The sequence below is a fragment of the Lupinus angustifolius genome, chromosome LG03, assembly GCF_001865875.1.
Source record: "Lupinus angustifolius cultivar Tanjil chromosome LG03, LupAngTanjil_v1.0, whole genome shotgun sequence".
Lineage (NCBI taxonomy): Eukaryota > Viridiplantae > Streptophyta > Magnoliopsida > Fabales > Fabaceae > Lupinus > Lupinus angustifolius.
In genome coordinates, this window is record NC_032011.1 from 26,825,771 (window position 1) to 26,840,719 (window position 14,949).

At 30.3% G+C, this 14,949-nt stretch overlaps 2 protein-coding genes across 2 annotated transcripts; both read left to right on the plus strand.

The window, feature by feature from the left end:
- On the plus strand, positions 397–9,375 carry LOC109344245 (probable rhamnogalacturonate lyase B). The gene is made up of 15 exons (XM_019582928.1): positions 397–529; positions 766–887; positions 1,122–1,181; positions 1,527–1,646; positions 1,751–1,870; positions 2,057–2,198; positions 2,514–2,684; positions 3,731–3,886; positions 3,996–4,102; positions 7,711–7,801; positions 8,098–8,239; positions 8,331–8,487; positions 8,620–8,736; positions 8,829–8,955; positions 9,045–9,375. Exons 1-15 carry the CDS (start codon positions 488–490, stop codon positions 9,294–9,296), a joined length of 1,926 nt encoding a protein of 641 aa, XP_019438473.1. The 5' UTR covers positions 397–487; the 3' UTR covers positions 9,297–9,375.
- Positions 11,678–14,773, plus strand: LOC109344247 (transcription initiation factor IIA subunit 2-like). Its single transcript, XM_019582930.1, has 4 exons — positions 11,678–11,812; positions 11,957–12,115; positions 12,239–12,289; positions 14,422–14,773. The coding sequence occupies exons 2-4, from the start codon at positions 11,987–11,989 to the stop codon at positions 14,560–14,562; spliced, it is 321 nt and encodes a 106-aa protein (XP_019438475.1). The 5' UTR covers positions 11,678–11,812; positions 11,957–11,986; the 3' UTR covers positions 14,563–14,773.

A 14,949-nucleotide genomic window follows, 5' to 3' on the forward strand; every position in this document is an offset into this window, starting at 1 on the left:
AAAACTCATAATTTTGATAATTCAATAACGTGATTGATTGCTTCTTCATTTGCACGCCTTTATCCAATACACCAAACAACTTGTGGCGACTAAGTAAAGAGATTTAAAGAATGCTTTCTCTCTCATTCAAGGAAACTAACATTTTAAGTCCACGGTTGCTTAGTCTTAGGAACATAGTTACATGGTATCCGGTTTGGTCGGTAATACCAGTTTCTACGTATTTCATCACTTTTTACATTTTTATTACAAAACTTCTTTTTTACGAAACCCAATAAGTAACATGCCTAACCTAGTATGCCAAGTTAGGTTAAATGATGGAACCATATAATTATATAGTACATAAGAATAAGTTGTTTTTAACTTTTTATAGTTAGAGGCTATGCTCAAAACTAGACATTGATACTATATAAACACCATTCTAAAACTAAACTCTCTCAATCTGTGAGACTTTCATCTTGCACTTGTGTGATTCACTGAAAGTATCAGCATGGCAATAGTAGGGGTGCAACTTACTATTGAAGATCATCATGTAATTGAAATCTTTTCTCTACAATGAGTTTCCTTTCATATATTACTAATTCATTATGTGATTATTCATAGTAGTTAGAAGTAGATGTTATTATTTATATGAAATTCTTGTTTAGATTTGGGTTTTTGTTATGTTTAAACTTCAATTGAAATTGGTTGTTTGTTATATTAAATATACCAAGGAAAGAAGAGAGTTAAAGTTCATTATTGTTCTAAGTAAAATTTGTGTGCATGCAGGTGGTGATAGACAATGGCATATTAAGAGTCACATTATCAAACCCAGAGGGAATTGTGACTGGAATACAGTATAATGATATTGACAATTTGCTTGAAGTTTTGAATGATGAATCTAATAGAGGGTATGATATGATTTACAAAGTTGTTTTTATAAATTCTCGGTCGTTTGCGAGTAAGGTTTTGGAGGGTAGGGAAGAGAAATTGAAGGCTTCAAAGCCATGAAACAGAGATGACTCTGAAACCTTCCATTTCTGTTTACTTTCCTCCAAAACCCAACTCACAAACGGACGTTACGGAAAATCGTTTGGTTCTCCTACTACTAATACAAAAATCTGTTTTCAACTTTATTTATGTAGGTATTGGGACCTTGTGTGGAGCTCACCCACAAGTACAGGAACCACTGGTAGATTTGATGTGTATGTTTATCTTCTTTCCTTTCTTTTTGCTTATTTGCAACACATTTAAGCTTAGGAATTAATCCATCAATTCATAACTCTCAAGTTTTTCCTTTTCCCTCTAAAACTCAACTCGCCAATAAATCAGTAATAGATATGAACAATGTGATGATGATGTTCATAGAAAACATATATACTAGTATTTGAGTTTCCCAGCCCCTAACACATTACCCTATAATATTAATATATCATCTTGAATGTCACATATAGTTCATTTTCACCTGTTTATTAAAAACTCATGAAAGTATTTCACATACACATAAGCAAAGCATATTATATATTACTGTGTGTGAAATGTGAATGCAGGATAAAAGCAACCACTTTAAGAATTGTAGTGGAAAATGAGGACCAAGTTGAGTTATCCTTCTCAAGGACATGGGATACCTCTCTAGAGGGCAAATTAGTACCATTAAATATTGATAAAAGGTTATTGAATAAAACCAAACCCTTGGTATATTACATTGTTATATATATATATGGTAAAGAAATCTAACTATTAACAATTTTATGTGTTACTCACATTATTATAGGTTCATAATGCTTCGTGGTTCTTCTGGCTTCTACTCATATGCAATTTATGAGCACTTACAGGATTGGCCTGCTTTCAATCTTGATGAAACAAGAATTGCTTTCAAACTTAGAAAAGACAAGTATGCAATGACTTAATTAGTTAATTAACATTTTATTAATTATTTTTGTCCTTATCATACTTATAATTTATGAATATTATTATATGCTTGGTTAAAAAGATTAGAGTCTAATATGATTAGTTGATAAGGTAACATTATGTTAATTAATTAAAGTAATGGTGTGGTTTGGTTTGTGCATGCATGCAGGTTCCATTATATGGCAATGGCAGATAATAGACAAAGAGATATGCCTCTTCCAGATGACCGATTACCATCTAGAGGCCAAGCTCTTGCTTACCCAGAAGCAGTTCTACTTGTTAATCCGGTTGAACCAGAATTCAAAGGAGAGGTGCATTTATGTTTGTTATATGTTTTATCGAGTAAATAGCTCTACGAAAAAATGGATCTCGATCTGATTGAATTGGAAAAAATATTAGGATTTGTTTTCATATTGTGTTATCATTACGTTCTCCTCATAACATATTAATAGTTGATTCTGAATCATAAAATAATTTCTACAATGTATTGATAACATTATCTATCTAAAACCACTTTTTGTTGTTAAATGTTGTTCCATGTATCATAAAAACAAAAGGAAGAACATGATTGTATAGAAAACATAGTTGTTTTGGGATTATGAAATGTGAATAATAATTTTGAATAGGTGGATGACAAGTATCAATATTCATGTGACAACAAAGATAGCCAAGTTCATGGGTGGATATGTAAGGACCCAGCAGTGGGATTCTGGTTAGTTACACCAAGTAATGAATTTCGATCAGGTGGTCCTGTCAAACAAAACTTAACTTCTCATGTTGGACCCACTACTCTTGCTGTAAGTGCTTTTTTAACTCTCCTGCAATTTTCTTTTTTTGTTTCCCACATGTATCCTCGCACTTGAGGCAATCCTATCCGAGTCGGAAACATCCACAGGTATGTGGGGCTAACTCTCCCAACGGACATTTTTTCCATCCACAAGACTCGAACCTGGGTTCTTGCTTAACAGGAATCAAGCATGTACCACTTAAACCAACGTCAGTTGGTTCTTATAATTTTATTTGATAGTAGGAAATGTACTAATTCTTTTTGTGGTATGTGATTTTCTTTCAACAAATATCATTTTCGAAAATTAAAATTTCGATATTTTGATCTGTCTAAAAATTTAATTGGGCTTACATCATGAAAACTAATATTTATTGGTTGTTACAAATATGATCATGTACAAGTAGTAGTTCAAAGAATAGAATTAAAAATATATGTAGTCACTTTTTTTAATTAACATGCAAATTGAAGATATACCCACATAGAAAAGGGAAATCTTAAAGACAAAAAGTAGTTTCATATTTTGTGATTGACAATATCTCACTTCACACATGGTACTGTACTGTGTAGTTTAAGAGTATATGTGACAATCAATAATATTTGAGTTAAGAGTAACGTGACAATCAATAATATTTGAGATAAGTTTAGTATATAGTGGTTGATGGTTACTAATTTACAATTATAGATAAAAATATATATTCATCGTACTAAAATAATTATAATATGTTTTAAATCAACATTGTTTACAATTAATGTGTCAAATGTACTAACGGGTGTTGGTTCAAGTGGTACATGATTGAATCTCTTTGAACAAAGTCTCGAGTTCAAGTCTTGTGGATGGAAAAATATCCGCTGGAGAGTTAGTCACACATACTTGTGGATATTACTGGCTCGGACATGATTGCCTCCAATGCGCAGATACATGTGGAAAACCAAAAAAAAAAATGTCAATGTTATTAGATATTAAATATTAAATAAATATTTCTTAATTAAATTTAACAACCCATAAGATAGTTTTGGTCTAATTTTAGAATATTTGTACGAAAATAATGTAATCAGGTATTTGTGAGTGCTCATTATAGTGGAGAGGATTTGGTACCAAAATTGAATTCTGGTGAAGCATGGAAGAAGGTTTTTGGTCCAATTTTCATCTATTTGAATTCTGCATATGATGGAGATGACCCCCTTAATCTATGGCAAGATGCTAAACTTCAGGTTTAATATCATTTTATATAGTTACATATTTTTATCATATAGTTACATATTTTTATCATATAGTTATTATATTTTGTAATATATCTGACCTAGTAAAGTAACATTACAGATGTTGGTGGAAGTACAAAGTTGGCCCTATAGTTTTCCTGAATCTGAGGATTTCCCAAAGTGGGACCAACGTGGTAATGTTAGTGGCAGATTATTGGTCAGAGAGAGGTATGTTCATATAAATTTAAAAAAAATGTTTACCATTAATGGTAGTCTATGATGAATTACTTATTAATAATAATGATAATAAGAGGAAGAATATAATATCTATATACTTTCAGTATAATGATTAAATATAAAATGATGAAGGAAGTAAAAATGTATGTGCTAATAATATAAGAGTTTGATATATTGTCAGCTCATCATTCATTTTTAATTATTATTGTCTCTTAACAGGAATCAAGCATGTACCACTTAAACCAACGTCAGTTGGTTCTTATAATTTTATTTGATAGTAGGAAATGTACTAATTCTTTTTGTGGTATGTGATTTTCTTTCAACAAATATCATTTTCGAAAATTAAAATTTCGATATTTTGATCTGTCTAAAAATTTAATTGGGCTTACATCATGAAAACTAATATTTATTGGTTGTTACAAATATGATCATGTACAAGTAGTAGTTCAAAGAATAGAATTAAAAATATATGTAGTCACTTTTTTTAATTAACATGCAAATTGAAGATATACCCACATAGAAAAGGGAAATCTTAAAGACAAAAAGTAGTTTCATATTTTGTGATTGACAATATCTCACTTCACACATGGTACTGTACTGTGTAGTTTAAGAGTATATGTGACAATCAATAATATTTGAGTTAAGAGTAACGTGACAATCAATAATATTTGAGATAAGTTTAGTATATAGTGGTTGATGGTTACTAATTTACAATTATAGATAAAAATATATATTCATCGTACTAAAATAATTATAATATGTTTTAAATCAACATTGTTTACAATTAATGTGTCAAATGTACTAACGGGTGTTGGTTCAAGTGGTACATGATTGAATCTCTTTGAACAAAGTCTCGAGTTCAAGTCTTGTGGATGGAAAAATATCCGCTGGAGAGTTAGTCACACATACTTGTGGATATTACTGGCTCGGACATGATTGCCTCCAATGCGCAGATACATGTGGAAAACCAAAAAAAAAAATGTCAATGTTATTAGATATTAAATATTAAATAAATATTTCTTAATTAAATTTAACAACCCATAAGATAGTTTTGGTCTAATTTTAGAATATTTGTACGAAAATAATGTAATCAGGTATTTGTGAGTGCTCATTATAGTGGAGAGGATTTGGTACCAAAATTGAATTCTGGTGAAGCATGGAAGAAGGTTTTTGGTCCAATTTTCATCTATTTGAATTCTGCATATGATGGAGATGACCCCCTTAATCTATGGCAAGATGCTAAACTTCAGGTTTAATATCATTTTATATAGTTACATATTTTTATCATATAGTTACATATTTTTATCATATAGTTATTATATTTTGTAATATATCTGACCTAGTAAAGTAACATTACAGATGTTGGTGGAAGTACAAAGTTGGCCCTATAGTTTTCCTGAATCTGAGGATTTCCCAAAGTGGGACCAACGTGGTAATGTTAGTGGCAGATTATTGGTCAGAGAGAGGTATGTTCATATAAATTTAAAAAAAATGTTTACCATTAATGGTAGTCTATGATGAATTACTTATTAATAATAATGATAATAAGAGGAAGAATATAATATCTATATACTTTCAGTATAATGATTAAATATAAAATGATGAAGGAAGTAAAAATGTATGTGCTAATAATATAAGAGTTTGATATATTGTCAGCTCATCATTCATTTTTAATTATTATTGTCTCTTAATAAAAAATAATATAAATAAATGATCAACTGTGTGTAAATCTTTATGTAAATAATATATAGATTTTAGACAAATAATGTAATGATATTATTGTAAATGTCTTTTACTATCTTGATTTTATTTTCTATTAATAAAAAAGTAGTATATTATTTTTGGTGATGCTTTAAGTTTAATTTACTATTAATATAAAAGTTAAAATGGTATGAGTCATCTATGAACGAAAAAAGAAAAGATGAATAAGAAAGAAAAAAGAAGAGAAAGAATAGAGAATCAAAGTCTCCATTGAAATGTAACATTTCTCATTATTATCATTGAATTGAATGACTTAGAAGTGAGCAATATGACTTATTTATACAAGAGAAAAAAATTGTAAAACAAGTAACTAACACAAACCTAACTAACTAATTATTAACTTCCTAACCAACTATCATCTTCCAAAAATATCCTCTAATATATCTTTAATATCCCCTCAAACTGGTGAGTGAAAATTTTCACTCTCCAGCTTGAAATTAATTTGAAGTAATAATAAAGCTTAATCACTCATGGCAGAAGCTATATCATCAAACGCTTAATCATCCATGTTGGAAAATGGTTTGTTGAAAACCAAAAGTTACGGTAATAACAATCCATAACAGAAACTATATCTTTGCTTAACCAGTCTGGACAGAAGCTACTCATCAAATGCTTAACCAGTCTGGACAGAAGCTACTCATCCAATGCTTAACCATCCACCATAGAAGTTATATTTAAGCTTAACTATCATGGACAGAAGCGAACCAACCACTGATGATGAAAGAAAGAGAATAGACCTGAATCTTAATCATAATGAGATTCTTCAATGATGAATAAGAAAAAGGAATAAATGATGAAGAATAAGAAAATGATGTAATCTTGTATAGGATAAATTGGTCATAGTACTTCATTCTTGAAGAGCTTGATGATATCAAGAAGCTAGCTTATGTACTTGAAAATAATTCTTGACCAAAACCAAACTCCTTTGATCTGAATTTGAAGGTCGATGAAGAAGGTGATAATGAAGAATTAGGGACATATGTTGAAAAGAAACATTGGATGCTAAAAAACCAACGTTGGAGCAATCAAAAAAATCAAGATAGTCTTGCCACATGCAGCATTGTCACCTATTGGAAGCAAGATAACACTAATGAAGGCCATTGAGATGAAAAAGAAAGCACCACCATGTTCTTGATTGTTGAAGTTTTCCATGAAATCCTTAATGGAACCATAAGCGGAAGCTATCAAAAGATAATTATGCTCTGATACCATGTTAAAATGGTAGAGGTCATGCTTGAATGAGAAAGAAAATATGAACAAGAAAGAAAGAAGAAAAAGAGAAAGAATAGAGAATCAAAGCCTCCATTGAAATGTAACTTTTCTCATTATTATCATTGAATTAAATGAGTAAGAAGTGAGTCAATATGACTTATTTATACAAGAGAAAATAAGAAAAGAAAACTTATAAAACAAGTAACTAACACAAACCTAACTAGTTAATTCCTAACTTCTTAACCAACTATCATCTTCCAAAAATATCCTCTAATATATCTTTAATATATAAAAACTTTACACACCAGCCAAGCATACATCACTGTATGTGTGACTTTTAAAAAAAAATTATTATGAGAATAAAATATTTTTAATGATGTAATAATGAATAATTGATTGAGTAGTTCATCACAATTAATTTTTTATGATATATCTTATTTTTACATAAATTCTGAATAGCAACAAAGAATGAGAATCACCTAAACTGTTGGTTAAATTTACTAAGCTAAGTGCATAGTTTCAGCAATATGATCGAAGTAATTCTTTTTGTATCCATCAAATATTTCACTAGTTGTTTATTATTTTTAACATAATTATAATTTTTGTGCTGTAAATAAAATATATAGGTATATAAGTGATGATTACATATCAGCAAAAGGTGCTTATGTTGGTTTGGCTTCACCAGGGGACATTGGATCATGGCAAAGAGAATCCAAGGTGACATGAAAAACAGAAATTTTAGTCTAATATTGATTATCCATAAGAATTTATTATCATATATCATGTCTCATACGTTGTCACGCTCCAATAAAAACATGTCATGTCAAATAAACATTCATTATTGTTGCTATTTTGTTTCATTATCATTGACGACCCGACAATGTGTGAGACATGATCTAGTACAACGAACCTCTGTTCATTAAGTGCATATTTTCACCAGTTTACTATTTTATAAACATGGAATTAAACAAACTATAAGCAGTTTATAAATGTAACATTTTACTTGTTATCAGAATTATCAATTTTGGGCTAAAGCAGATGATGATGGGTATTTCTGCATCAGCAATATACATATTGGGGACTATAATGTTTATGCATGGGTACCTGGTTTTATTGGTGACTATAAATATGATGTAGTTGTGACCATAACAGAAGGTATTCATTAACCAATTTTACTTGTTTCTTATTTTATTTTGCATATAGTTTTTGTGTCAATTATTTTAGTATTTGGTTTATGTGAAAACAGGTAGTGACATTGACATTGGTGATCTTGTTTATGAGCCTCCAAGAGATGGTCCAACATTGTGGGAAATAGGCATACCTGATCGCTCGGCTGCTGAATTCTATGTTCCTGATCCAAATCCCAAATATATTAACAAACTCTATGCCAATCATCCTGACAAGTTAGTCTCCTTGTTCCATGTTTTATACATTTCAACTTAAAGTTCTTGTATCACTTAAATGGACTTTTCATCTCTAAACTTCGGTCGCGAAATTTGTCGTCTTGACTATACTAGCCGGATTATAAATGGCAGGTTTAGGCAATATGGACTATGGGAGAGATATGCAGAACTATACCCAGACAAAGACTTAGTTTTCACAGTTGGTGTTAGTGACTACACCAAGGATTGGTTCTTTGCTCAAGTTACCAGGTAGAATCAATTAATACTTTCACAACACCAACTTGTTATATACCCCAAGATGAACAACAACATTGTTTAATCTCTTCCTCTCTTTTTTTCAGGAAGAAAGATGATAATACATATCAAGGAACCACATGGCAAATCAAGTTTCACCTTAACAATGTGAACAAAAACAGCACCTATAAACTTAGACTGGCTTTGGCATCAGCAACATTTTCTGAACTTCAGGTGCATTTTTTAATAAAACCCATGTCATAAAGTTCTATATCAACATCATATGTTTAATAAATATACTTTTATATGTTCTATAATTTTAGGTTCGAGTTAATGATCCAAAGGTAAATCATCCTCTATTTTCAAGTGGATTGATAGGAAGGGATAACTCTATTGCTAGACATGGAATTCATGGACTTTATTGGCTTTATAATGTGGACATATCTGGTGCTAGATTTGTTGAAGGAGATAATACAATTTTTTTGACACAAGCAAGAGGCAATGGTCCATTTCTGGCTATTATGTATGATTATATTCGTTTAGAGGGTCCACCCATTATCAATAAGAAAATTTGAGAAAACAAGTTGTGTTTTTACTATAAGATTCAATTAAATCCAATGAAGAAATGAATAGAGGAATACATAGTGGAGCTAATGAATGTTTGTAATTTGCAGTTTCTTTTTACTTATTTGGCTTAGGCAAATCTTGTTACTTTGACCATTCTAATGAAAGTTGTTGTATGTAAGACCTTGTGTTAATTTGTTACTACTATTGTAGCTTCTAGTTTTCTAAGACCTATATGTTATGTTGCATTTTTAGTTTGGTAAGATACTTTGAGTATTTTACTGTTTTTTATTATTAGTTACTTTCCTTTTTGGTTCAACAAATTGAATTAGATAAGTTTAGTATTTAAAGACCATTTGATTTCAATTGTTTTAATATCCCTATAGGAAAAAGTTGAGAATCTACTTTAATTTCTTGAAGGAAGCTAAGTGTAAAACATGTAGGATAGTTTAAAAAACAAATAAACAGAAATGTTATAGAAGAATGGTGTGAATGATAAGAAATAGAAAGCATTTTCTTTGACAAATGTTGTAGAAAGATGGTCAAAATAGACAGAACTTTGTTAAAAGAGTGTTGTCTTATGTCAACATTTAAAAGACCTCCGCAATCACTTTATTCATATTTTATCCTATAAGTTTTGAATTATAGGATATAAAAACATAATTAAGAAACAAACTTGTGATAAGGCTTCAATTCAATCTTATGCACCGAGTGTTGGTTCAAGTGGTACATGCTTGATTCATCTTAAGTAAGGTCTTTAGTTCAAGTCTTGCAGATTAAAAAATATTTGCTGAAAGAGTTAGCTTCACATACTTATTGATATTTCCGGCTTGGACAGGATTGTCTCAAGTGTGAGGATACATGTGGAAAACATGTAGTTTGCTCATGCATATATCATAGGTTTCTAAAATTGAATGTTAATCTTTTAAATACTTTTTAAATTAATCTATTGATTAAACAATCCAAAATGAGATTAAAAAGGTAAGAGTGAATCCTTCACATTTAATCTTAATCATACCTTAAAGCAGAAATAAATGTGCCAACCAATAAAGAATTTAAATCTTGCAAAAATTTCATAATACACATACATTTCAAAAGTAGATTCAATGGGCCCTATCAAAGTCAATTACACATGCAATCAACTTGAATTTCAAGAAAAATAAAATAAATTCAATAGAAAAGAGTTGAACAATTCAATATCAAAACTCAAGATCTAAAATAAACATCATCTACATATTAAAAAGATAAATTAGTCATCTAGAGTAACTTGGAGATATTGAAATAAAAATTATAAAATCATAAGAGTAAAAGAGAATAACATAAAGAGAAAAGAGCTCAAAACTAAAATATATATGACAATGTGTATTCTATTTTGTTATCCCCACTCCTTCTTAGTCAATTATTCCCTAATTCAATACTTCTAGTCTTTGAATGAAGTTAAGTGAGGAAAAATCATTGGTACATGGAAGACTTTATTGAAAGTTGAAATAATGTATCTTCTTTTATATTAATTTTGGATGAGTTTTTAATCAAAAAATTTCTTACAGGACTAAACTAATTCAAACGTTATCATTTGGGTTCCTAAAACTTTCTGAAATCATTTAGGAATGTGACAAGAATCGTATTTATAATCTTTGGATTCTCACTCATTATAATAATAGAAAAAGTTCTCTATAATATATGGTAAATTGTGTATGCATTATTTATGAATTAACTATAATTTTTTTGAAATTGATGTTTTATTCTTAATTTTTATTATTATTAATTTTGATCCAACATTTCAATAAAAAAAAATGAGAAATGGGGGACAAAGATATAGGTCTTTATTGGAGAAGTTTTGCACCTAAGACTAATAAAGATCTAGAAAATTGGATCTAGGCTTTTGAAAAACTTAAGATACATAGGGTAAAAATAAAAGAAATGTCTTTTCAACAACCACCTAACATAAGAATTTCAAGTATATTACTATTTTAACTTAATTCTTTTTAAACCTGTTACAAAATATTTGAACACATACTCATGACTTACTTATATTTAGAGTAAAATGTATATTTATCAAAATAATCCTTTAAAACAAATAATTACCAAATAAGTTATTAAAAAAATAAAATAGTCATAGTATAGTGTAAGTTTTAGTCATTAAAAAGTTCTCATGACCAAAACTACAATACCCCAAAACTACAATTCCTGAGAATAACACTTATTGAAATGATAACCACAAACTTCAAAAATGATTAATTTGTTATCTAAAAAAAAGTAAGAAATACTCAATAAAAAATCATGATTTCTAAATTCTGATAACTCCATTCTCTTTGTGTTTTCTTGGTCGGTCTTCACGTGACAAAAAACATACGAGGGGTAGTATTGTCATTGCATAATGAATCTCCATCTTCACCCCTATATATACCTTAATCTCAAAATGCTAGGGTATAAAAACCCCCAAATTTCTCCCTCTCTCAAAAACAACGATAACTGACGAAACAACCGAATCTCTGCACTCTCAACTTTCAACGTCGCCACTCGATTCGTAATACCTTTTTCGAATTCATAGATCTTCCTTTTTCTCTCAATCACTACAATTTCTCTTTGAAATAATTCACGCGATTTTTTCTCTCTCAGTTCCTATATATTACGTACAATTCCGTCACTAATAATGATATTTATTGTGCAGTTATTTCAGATCGTGTTTCGCGACGCAATAATGGCGACGTTTGAATTGTACCGTAGGTCTACGATCGGAATGTGCTTGACTGAGACTTTGGATGAGATGGTTCAGAATGGAACTCTCAGCCCTGAGCTTGCTATTCAGGTTCTTGTTCAGTTCGATAAGGTAAGTTTTATAAACGACGAGTGAATTTTTGTTGTCTTTTGAATTTTAACTTTTTTTCATGATCTGTGTAACTGTGTTTAAGTTTCTAACGTTTGGTTTAATGGTTATGTGGATTTATTGTAGTCTATGACTGAAGCTTTGGAAACTCATGTTAAGAGCAAGGTCTCTATCAAGGTAATACTTGTTTTAGAATTTTAATACTTGAAATGTGACAGATTATTCTAGTGTGTGTGTTAGCATATTCTGTTTCTACAATGTTATTGTTTGGCTTGGATTGTTGTTGTTGTTGACTTTTTTGCTAGCCACTACTAAAGTAGTAACCATAGGGAGTTGCTACTATCTAGGTACTGGTAACCTTGATCAGTTGCTGAACATTTACGATGTTTTCTGGTTTTGGACTTTTCGTGGTAAGATCATGTTATAGTTGGTGGCTTTGGAGCAATTCAAGCCTTTATAGAGAAAACCAGCGACCAAAAAGGTTCGAAACCAAGTATAGAAAAGAACCAACAAATGTTTGGTCAGGTAACTTGCTGCAGTCGTGTGGCGGACATCGTCCTGTCGTAGTTGTGGGTTGACGTGGACTGTGCCTGTGGTATGATGCGGCAATGCCATTTTTTGATGTCGTGATTGCATGAAGTGACTGGTCATAAGTTTAAGACCTTGGTTGGAATGGATTAGTGTTGTGACCATAAGTTCTAATTTGACTGTCTTTACTCAACTGAGACAAAAAAGGTCTTATTGTTTGATAGTGCCAATTGATAGTTATGCGTATGAAGCCTTTATTGCCCTAAAAGAAAATCTTAAAGAGTATGGACATGTGTGAACATTATAGCGTAAAGAGGTTATGGACATGTGTGAACCTTAGCATAAAGGTTAAAAAAATGAATTTAGTTCAATTTATATTAGAGATCTTGAATCCTCAATAATCCACATCGTTAATAACTCCTATAAAGTGGGGTAGAAATTAAATTTAATATTTATTCACATTACTCTTTTTGCATTTTCATTTGTATACACATTTAATGAAGTATGAGATTAAAGGAATGTTTGATTACTGTATTTAATCTGCTCCTCTGTTGAACATCCCTTTGTCCTTAATGCACTCAATTGTTTTCCAGCAGCTTTTTTTAGTTGACAAAAAACTATAACTATTCAATATTGAATTAAGCTTCTACTCTTATGTCAAACATTCTTATCCTGTTAACTAGAGTATTATGATATGTATAATTAGCCGTTTGGCCTTATTATTCTATATACAACAATCGACAAATCCAAGTCTTAATCCCAATAGGTGGGTTCGTCTGCCTTATTATTTTATGTATAGAAGCAAGACTAAATGATGAAAAAGGAAAGTAGGATAACCCAATTATCCTGCGTTAGGCTTTAATTGCCAAAAGATAAATAAAGCAAATGTGAGCAAGAGAAGTATGTTTTCCCAAAAGAGCTCTCAAATGTAATTGGTATTGTTGTGGTCATCCAATTCACATAGCTCAAAAGAAAGTTCATCTCATAAAAACAAGGGGTGTACATTTTGTTTTAGTTTTTAATGTTTTCATTTTAAATTGATGTGTTTTCTTTAATTTTGTGTAAAAATGCAACCTTTTCAGCCTGTTTCTTGTTTTCAAAGTTTAAGAAAATGTTTATTATTTCCTTCTTAAAAAATTGAAATAGGGAAACATAGTAAAAACAATGTAGTCTTTTTGTAATTAATTACAAAAAACAAACTGAAAACGGAAAACGAACCAAACTCCCCTAAGATTCTTGTACTAAACTATGAATTTTTGAAGTTTTAGTTATTCTTATGTTGATCTTGTGGTTTAATTTTATACTCCCCCTATCCTGAAGAGATTGTCAAAAAATACAAAGCAGACTATTAAAATTGACAATCTTTTTGGTGGCAGAAGAAGCATGAATCCTTGGTCAAATCTCTGGTGTTATATTATCACATAAAATTTCTATCACAGCCTGCCTCTCCATTGCATTGTTTTCACCCTGGTTAATTTTGATGTGAGCAAATGAAATATAAGATTCTGAAAGGTTTATGATTCGAGACCATTCTTTTCACTATATTATTATTAGTTGGGAAGCTTTTGTGGAATTTTAATTATTTTATGACATGAATTGGTGTGAATAACCCTGTTCCACCTTCTCATAAATTTGTAAATAGTTAGTTATTAGTTATCCTGATGTCGTCTTTGTAACTAATAAACATAGTTATTCTCTATTTTTCTCCCATTTTTAATACTATTACTGCCTCTACAGTTGAAACTTGACATGTTTTTCTCTCTTTCGCCGTTTAATCACAGGGACATCTCCACACATACAGATTTTGTGATAATGTTTGGACCTTCATGTTGCAAGATGCACTGTTTAAGACTGAAGATTGCCAAGAGAATGTTGGAAGAGTTAAAATAGTTGCTTGTGATTCAAAGTTGCTCACACAATAATATGTCTAACATATGCTGCAACAAGGAGAAATTGTTGCAATCTGGTGGTTACTATGTAACTATGGCAACCGATCTTAATTCTTGCAGCAACTAGCAACTATAAATCTTGTGAATTTTAAAAGTCATCAATCTTTATACCTTCAGTTAATTATTGCTAAATTAAGAGTACTGCATGAGAATTGGATTAAGGTATTGTTTTTCCATTACTTTATCCTCTTCTTCCATTATAGGTAATATCATGAACTTTGGAATATCATGTTCTAATTGTTAGAGTGAAAGGTTTACGGAATGAAGTGAAAGAGATTGTACGTTCGAGTTTCACTCATAGCAAATTAAAATAAAAAAAAAAGAGTTATAAGGTAATTTGATGGTCAAAAAAAGAGTTAT